Raw genomic sequence first — 8,885 nt, forward strand, 5'->3', positions numbered from 1 at the left:
ATTTTCATGTCTTCTCTTTTGCACGCAACCCGGAGGGGTGATAATGCTTCGTAGGACAATGCCATAGAAACTAGAGAGCAATGTGCATACTTTTTAAGCAGACTTATTGAAAAAAATGCAACATTGTCAAGCATCTACAAGTACTTTGCCCAAAATTTGAGCAGTTTTCAAACCTTGAAAAGACATTACAATTCAATCATTTTAAAGTATTTCAAGCACCCAAACAAATCTAGGTTTTATTATTATTATTATTTAAAGAATAACCTAGTGCTATTGTGGCTAGGAGGAGAGCATCCTGTATGTGAATGACTACTCTGACGGACCGACGACGTTCGCGCAGCTGGAGGAGTTCAGGGACGAGCGCGGCCACGAGATGTTTGTCCTGAACCGGGCCAAACTAGTTTTGCCGCCAGCCCTGCCCTCCAAGGGGCCCGAGGGTCCCTCGTCTCCCATCAGCCGCAGCAAGGATGACAGCGAGGGCCGGACCCCCAGGAGGATGGCGGGTGAGGGCGGTGAGGCTGAGCCAGTCCTCACCTCAGAGAGCGAGGGCCTTTTCCTCGACCACGCTAGCTTGTTTGTGGACTCGCAGCTGGCCTATGAGATCCACTGCTGACTAAGTGGACTGAGAAGATCCAGCAAAAAAATAAAAATAAAAAATAAAAAAAAACAAGAGGAGAGTTACTTATCAGGTTTTGCCAACCACCAGGCCACAGACCAGTACCAGGCCGCACAGAAAGGAAAAGAAGTTCAATTATTTTTGACCTATTGTTTTACTGACACGGCGGCATTTTGGACTGAACTTAAACTGGGGCTTAGAGGGGATCTGCTTGAATTCAAATTAGTGCGGTACGCACGGACAGGCGCAGTTGACTGCCGGGCGGTGCAACTATCAAGTTGGAAATAAGGATTCTCAACCGCCGAAGATACAGTGAAGGATGAATAAAAGCAGACTTTTGCGCTTAAAGACAATTTGCGTGGGGAATGGCCAACAACGTCATGCTAGAATTAAACTCATCGCCATTGAAAAACTATTGGCAACGGAGTAGGAGGATGCATGGATCCTTAAATCAAGAATACGATACCAAGACCACATAACACCAACCAAGGCTTTTCGCAGGGTTGGTGCAATTTGGTGAGTTGGTATTTTTAACTCATTCAGTGCCATAACGTTTAAATACATTTTCAGAAACATTTTCCCTGAATGCATAAAGATAAATACGTTTTTTTTTTTGTTATTTTAAAGGGAGCAACCCATTAGTAGTTTTCAAGTCTCTGGGAATGATCTCAGCATAATAAATAACCATAGATTGCAAAAGTAGCTTTGATCTTTGTCAACAAATTAAGCCCCCCCTTTCTAGTGTTGCTTTCTGTATCCAGCGATTGAGAGTGTAGGCTTTACTGAAGCAGTGTGGCGAAAGAACAGGACTTATTCCTTTCAAAAAAAGATGACAAAGTCCCATCGTCATTATCTGGTCGAAAAGGGATGTCGTTTCGTGCATGTCTGCAGGAGCACGGTCGCCTAAGGGAACGCAATCACCATAGTGACTGAAATTCTGATAACTTGACCCCAAAAATCAGGTGCTGAAAATCTATTCCTAAGTAGATGCATCAGTTCAGTGTTCTTGCAATAAAATGTTATTTCGCGAGCAAAGTGCTCGAGTGTTTATGTAAACCAAATGCACACCTTTTTAAAAAAAAAAAAAAAAAGTAAGATCTGCACATCGGCACCCAAGTTGGTCATGCCTTCGTTCCTTCAGATGAAACGGGTCACAAGAAAGCGGTCATGTCATTCGGGTCAGGGTGACACAACACAGTCTTCAGTTCAACAGCAGGGCCCGACAGCTTTCACTGGTTTACCCCTGCCGCATCATAAAGGTGCCCTTCCCACCCTTTAGAAAACGTCTAAACATCCCACTATCCTTTCCCAACACCTCTCCACTCATTCCTATCACCAACAAGGGCTCTAGCTTCCACTACATTTAGACCTTTCCTCCAGTGCACTCATAACACCATCCATCCGACATCTCTTCAGGATGTTCTTCATTTGGTCTTTGAACCGCTTCTTCTGCCCACCAGCACTGCGTTGGCCTAGATGTAACTGACCATAGAGGATACGGCGTGGCAGTCTGGCTAGGCATTCGAACAACATGCCCCAGCCACATGAGTTGGCGTTGAGCCATAATGGACTCCATTATGTAGCTGCCTGCCCTCTCCAACACCTCTGTGTGCGGCACTCTGTCTTCTGAAGACATCTTACATGGAAGGTCTCCAGGCTCTTCAGATGGCGGCTGTAGATAGTCCATGCCTCACATCCATACAGTAATGTAGTGATGCATACAGGTCTGTAGACCAGCATTTTGATGTGGAGTCTAAGGTTGTTGTTTTGAAAGACCTTTCTCCTTAGTCGACCGAAAGATGCTGATGCTTGCTTTAGACGGCTCTGGATCTCATCATCCAATGAGCAGGTGTCAGACACTATACTCCCCAGATATTTGAAGGTGGGCACCATTAGCAGGTGTTGCCCTGCTGCTGTGAGGATTATTGGGTTTGGTGGGAGGTCAGCACTGGACTGAGAGAGTACCTCTGTCTTCTGGGTGTTGATCGTCAGTCCCATTCTGGTGTATGCAGTTACAGCTGCCGAGAGAATGTTTTGCAGAGCCTCTGGTGTATGGGCAACCAGGGCACAGTCATCAGCGTACTGCAGCTCAATGATGGTCTCTGAGGTCAGCTTGGTAGTTGTCTGTAGCCTCCTGATGTTAATCAGGTTACCATCAACCCTGAAGTTGATGGTAACTCCAGCCTGCTTCTCCATCCTTCTACGTAGCAGTGTTATAACACAGACAAGGAAGATGTTGAAGAGAACTGGAGCCAGCACACAGCCTTGCCTCACTCCAGTTTCCATGCCAAAGGGCTCTGAGCTGTGTCTTCCAACTACCACTCTGGCCGTCATCCCTGAATGGAACTGTGCAAGAATGGTGAGAAACTTGGGTGGACACCCAAATCTCTTCAGGACTTGCCACAGTAGGTCCCTGTTCACTGTGTCAAATGCCTTTGAGAGATCGACAAAGGCGGTAAACAAGTCCTTGTGCTGCTCCAGGCATTTCTCTTGGAGCTGACGTGTCACAACGATCATGTCGACTGTTCCCCTGTCCTTTCGAAAACCACACTGTGACTCTGGGATGACGCGTTCCGATATTGTGGAGATGAGTCTGCGGAGCATGACCTTGGCAAGGACCTTTCCAGCAGTGGCCAACAAAGAGATACCCCTACTGTTGGAGCAGATGGATTTATCTCCTTTATTCTTGAAGATGGTCACAATGTTGGCATCTTTCCACAGTTGCGGGACATACTCTCGTCTCCACACCTCTGAAATTTAGTGAAACAGTGTCCGTGTACAGAGGAGGTAGCCTCCTACCTTTAGAATTTCAGCTGGGATGTTGTCAGGTCCAGGGGATTTATTATTTTTCAGGGTTTTGACAGCATGCAGGATTTCATTGAAAGTTGGCGGGAGGTCGAGGTCTGGCAATGTAGGATGTTTAGGGAGCTCTGCAAGGACAGTTGGGTCCACTGGGGTGGGCAGGTTGAGCAGGGTGTTGAAATGCTCAGCCCACCGCCCCACTATCATGGCCTGATCCTTGATTAGAGATGTTCCATCAGCAGATCTAACAGATGCCAGGGAGCAGTTTCTGGGGCCTTAAATAGTTTTTACTGCATCATAGAAATTGTGCATATTCCTTCTATCAGCGTGAGACTGGATTCCATTGGCTTTTGAGATGCACCACTAATCTTGCAGGTTTCTGAGAGTTGTCTGGGCCTCGGAACGAAGGGCTTGCCATTGCTTTTTGTGGAATTGAGATTGTGGGTTGTTCAGGGTGGCTCTGTCCGCCTTGTGCATTCTGTCCAGGAGGGTTGAGATCTCTCCGGCATTCTGGTCAAACCAGTCCTGGTGTTTTTTTTGTTTTAAAACCAACGGTTTGTGCTGCAGTGTCAAAGAGGGTGGTGGATAGAGAGGTCCACTTCTCATCCATCCCAGCCTCTGAGATGACCAGCTGCTCAATGTCTGCCAGCCTCTCAGCTAGGGAGCAACGGAAGTTGTCAAGGGTGTCACTACTGGAGAGTTTGGCACAGTTGAGTGTCTTCCTCTTTGAACCACCCCGGCGTGCTAGGGTCCGGACATGTATTCTGACCTTTGTCAGAATCATGCGGTGGTCGGTCCAGCAGTCTGCCCCTTGCATAGCTCTTGTAATGAGCACGTCCTTCAGGTCAGCCTTCCTCACGATTGCGTAGTCGATCAGGTGCCAGTGTTTGGACCTGGGATGCATCCAGGATGCCTTATATTTATTCTTTTGTTGGAAGATGGTGTTTGTGATGGTAAGGTTATGCTCCGCACACAGACTAAGAAGTCTCATGCCATTAGGATTAACTTTTCCAATGCCCTGGGCACCAATCACCCCATTCCACTTTTGCAAGTTCTTTCCGACTCTTGCATTGAAATCACCAAGCAGCAGGATTTTGTCATTCCTCGGGATGTGACTGAGGACGTCATTGAATGCCTTGTAGAAGCGATCCTTCTCTTCATCATTCGATGGCAGTGTTGGTGCATAGGCACTAACTAACGTGACATGTCTGCATTTTGCAAGTGGGATGCGAAGAGTCATTAGTCTTTCACTGACACCCACTGGTGACTCTGTGAGCTTCAGCAGTAGGGTGTTCTTAATTGCAAAACCAACTCCGAGAAGATGCTGTCCGCCCACGGGGTATCCCTTCCAAAAGAATGTATAACCCTCTCCCTCTTCATTGAGTGAGCCTTCCTTAAGGAGTCTGGTCTCGCTGAGCGCTGCCACATCCACATTATAGCGCTTCAGCTCGTTGGCAATGAGTGCTGTTCTGCGCTGTGGTCTGTCCAGACTGGTACCAGGAGTGTTCTTATGTTCCATGCTGCAATTCTAAATGCTATTTTTCCTTCTCAAATCTGCATTCAGGCTCCAAGTCCCTGCACCATGCAACACAATCACACTCATACAGTCCCCTTCTTAACATCCATACTCATACTTTTGTTGCTCATCACTCTCCTCAGAGCACCCAAAAGCTTGCTACCTTGATTCACTCTGTGCAATACCTTGCACTCCATTCCACCAACTGCAGCCACATCACAACCAAAGTACCTAAACCTTTCAACTTCTTCCAGCACCTGTCCATGCAACCTTGTTTCTAACTCCATGCCCACTCCATCACGTAAACACTTCATCACTGCTTCCTAACATTCACACAAAACTTATGCCTATCACACGCTCTTCTAAACTCCATCGCCAACCTTCTCAATGTTTCCTCAGAATCAGCCACAAGAGCTGTGTCATCTGCAAACAACAACTGACTTACCTGCCACACTGTTCCACTGTTATCCATCATCTTTACACCTCTGCCAAATACTCTTGCATTCACCTCTCTCACCACACCATCCACACATTAAACAGCAGTGTTCTCGTTTGCCCGCGTCCCTGCGTCCTACATGCATTATTTTTGCTGGGGACGCATCGTGTCAAATCAACGTGCACGAAATTTTTTAACAAAGATTTACCGAACTCCAAACTTTTCGTGAGGCAGATCCGCCATTGTTGTTCTGGTCTCGTGGTTCGAGTTTTCGTCTGCACGCCGATCTCCAGTTCGAGTTGTGTAGTGAAAGTCCGTTTCTTTTTAGAGAACCGGCTTTTTCCGCTCAGCCGAGCTGGCTCAACTCATTAAAGAGAGCCGGCTCTCAAACGGCTCACTTGCTTTGATGCATTATATTACAAATTATTATGTTGTATAAAGATGTTAAGAAAAAAAGGAAGTATAAAAGGAGAAAATGAAAAAAGAGGTTTGTGGTGATCCCTTTTAATCAGTATATTACCAACAATAATTTAATGCAGAAAATGAATTGATAATTTGAATAATAAAATGTATTATTTTACTTAATTATATTTGCATGTATTTTTTCCTTCTACAGTGAACGTCCAAGCGACTTCATTTTTTAACTTTTTTATAATAAACCTCATTCATGTTGAGCAACTCAGTGTCTCACAACAAAATGTTCATTAACAATATATACATATATATATATATATATATATATATATATATATAGGATATAAGGAAACACATGTACAATATAACTTGTTAAACTACATAAATAAACATGTTTGAAAAAAAAAACAGATTTCTTTGTTTGAAAGGGCATGGAGCACACAAAATTTTGGGGACCCATAGATATCTGTTGGGACCAATAGTCTTTTGAGCATGCGAGTCCCCGGGACCCATCACTTTTCAAAGGTAAAATGAACACTGAAACAGCCATGGTGACATCACCCCTGACCAACACCAGTCAACACAGGGAACCACTCACTTGTCTCACTTCCTAAGTTCTTACACATGCTCTGCTGTTCACATAAAAACTCTTCAATGCTTCAAACAACTTCCCACCCACTACATACATTGCCATCAACGGCTCTCTATAGACCCTGTCAAACGCCTTTTCCTAATCAAACTAACATACTTGCCTTTTGCAAAATATTTCTAACACACCTGTTGTACTGCAGACACCTGATCCACACATCCTCTTCCTTTCTTGAAACCACTCTGCTCCTCCCTTAACACCTCAACCGTTCTTCCTCTCACTCTCTTAATCAAGACTCTTCCATACAGCTTCTTCTTCTGAACTAAATTTTCAGTAGGCCATCAAAAATGACTCAAAATGGCAAAAGATTTCTAGCACCAGCTCTTCCATTTAGAGAGAAATATCTGGCATTGAATGAGTTGATTACTTAGCACGCGGATCGCAGTGACGTTTTGCATTAAACAATAGTTAACAGAGTCTGTTGCTATTAGTAGATAGATAGATAGATACTTTATTCATCCCCGAAGGGAAATTCACATTTCCAGCAGCATCCCTGAGCTGAGAACAATCGAAAATAATACGGGAGCTGCTGGAGTGGCTGCCATTCGAGAAACGATTCAATTTGAATCATGTACAAACAAACAATTGAATCATGTATGGTTCATACCGGCCGAATATGAACACAAAACTCTACTGGTTCTCACCTGTAAGGCCTTTATTGTTGACATATTACTTTAATATCATAAAAAAATAGTACGTCCACTACACAGTTCAGAGGTTATTTATTATTATTTATTTCTTGTGGGGATTTACTTTTTGGGTGGTTCTTCTTTTACAACATTTTGGGAATGTTTATTTTTTGAGGATTTACTGATGATTTTTTTTTTTATTATTTATTCTTTTGAAGACATTTATGGGGTCTTTTCTGATGTTTTTAGGAGGGGATTTATATAAAGAAAATGTTTCAATTTTATTTTGGGGGCATTACTGATGTTTTTCAAAACATTTTATAGTAAATTTGTGGATTTTGCATGTTTTTTTAAAACAATTGGGGGAATTAAAAATTCATTTGTATTTAATTTCGTTTTGTTGAATTGCTGTAACTGATGATTCTTTGAATATTAATTTTCAGAGACTTCCAAGAAAAATTATTTTCAGTTGTGTTTTTTTTGCTTTTGCAAAGAAAGAAAAACAAGGACGTAAAATTGTAGAGTATATTTTTCAAGTAGAAAATTGTATGTTTTTTTTTTTTTTTTTTTTTTTTAGTTTGTGGAAATGAAATATTTTGTATGGGAAAATATGATTATTGAAGAAAGTTAAACAAAAAATAAGTGCATCTTTTTCCTCCCGCGCCGAAGAGTCACAATCCGAATTCTTTTTTTTTTTTTTTTTTTCAAATGGGAAAATGGTCATATTGAGGAAAATAATGTTCTAATGCAAGGTTACCATGGAAATGCTCATCCCCTTCTTTTTTAATCAAAAAGAATATCCAATCATGAAAAACTCTTCTAATTTTCCTTCCAGTGTGTCCGTGCTCGTCTCATTTGTGGCGATTGTGATCGTGCTTGTAAACATGTAGCGCAATCGTGTTTCTGGTTTTGCTGTTGTCAATTTTATTTTGGGGATGGTATTATTCTTTTTTACAAAACCAGGACAAATTGTTTGTCATGAATATGTGGTAGCAAATGTTGTGACGAGCCATTTAATAAAAACGGACAAAGTGACTCATATGCTGATGCTCCATTTTTCAAGCAAGGGGATAACAGGCCACCAGTACCCAATTCAAAGACAACAATATGAAAGCCGGAGTAATCACAATATAGGATAAAAGAAAGGTTTGGCTCACCTTTTCTAAAACTGGTTTCCACCTCAAAAAAGCAGACTTTTATGAAAAGAAATGACAAGCAAAAGGGCGACCTGGATGGAAAGGTCAAGGAATCGAGAAAAAAAAAGAAAACGTAGCAATACATTACATTTCATTTATTTACTTACTTAATAGCTTTATGAGAAGCTCAATTCAAACACACATTTACCTTTCACTCCAATGTTGTCATTTCTTACAATTGCACTGTTCCCACATTTCAAATCCAAATGACCACCCTCCAAAGGCAGCCGATAATCGTTACAAACCCCAAAAAGAAAAGAAAATAGAAAACCTGGGAACGTTTAAGCGGGGAAGTACGCCGAAACCACAGGAGCTCTGGTGGCCAGAGATGATGATTCTGACCAGGAAAAAAACAAAGCCAGCTGTTGTGCAGAAAGGCCACTAGACAGGATTTTTTTTAATACAGTGGACCCCAGCATACAAGACATCGTTCTGGGTGACTTTTCTCATGTTTTTAAGGACATTTTTTAATTTTTATTTTGATGTTTTACTTTGTTTTATTTACTTATTCATATATTGTCAAACAATCGCGAGGCGAGTTAGCGATGTGTGTTCCTTCTTCGTAATACTTGATAGTCGAAAGCTTCGTTTCTATGGCCATTATGTTTTTTCACCTCCCTGTAGCAT

At 42.5% G+C, this 8,885-nt stretch overlaps 2 protein-coding genes across 2 annotated transcripts in view; one reads left to right on the top strand and one right to left on the bottom strand.

The window, feature by feature from the left end:
• The window catches only part of LOC148354665 (leucine-rich repeat-containing protein 24-like), a 33,122-nt gene extending 25,025 nt beyond the window's left edge, over nt 1-8,097 (top strand). Inside the window, exon 9 of the mRNA XM_088350574.1 lies at nt 284-8,097. Within this exon, the coding sequence (XP_088206700.1) occupies nt 284-613 (330 nt within the window). The 3' untranslated portion in view covers nt 614-8,097. The remainder of the gene's footprint in view (nt 1-283) is intronic.
• Nucleotides 8,098-8,332: 235 nt separating this feature from the next.
• Nucleotides 8,333-8,885, bottom strand: part of sass6 (SAS-6 centriolar assembly protein) — a 24,704-nt gene continuing 24,151 nt past the window's right edge. The window contains exon 16 of the mRNA XM_088350572.1: nt 8,333-8,595. Coding sequence (XP_088206698.1) covers nt 8,540-8,595 — 56 coding nt within the window. The 3' untranslated portion in view covers nt 8,333-8,539. The remainder of the gene's footprint in view (nt 8,596-8,885) is intronic.

This window comes from Urocampus carinirostris, chromosome 12, assembly GCF_059441175.1.
Source record: "Urocampus carinirostris isolate Australia breed hairy pipefish chromosome 12, RoL_Ucar_1.0, whole genome shotgun sequence".
Taxonomy (NCBI): Eukaryota; Metazoa; Chordata; class Actinopteri; order Syngnathiformes; family Syngnathidae; genus Urocampus; species Urocampus carinirostris.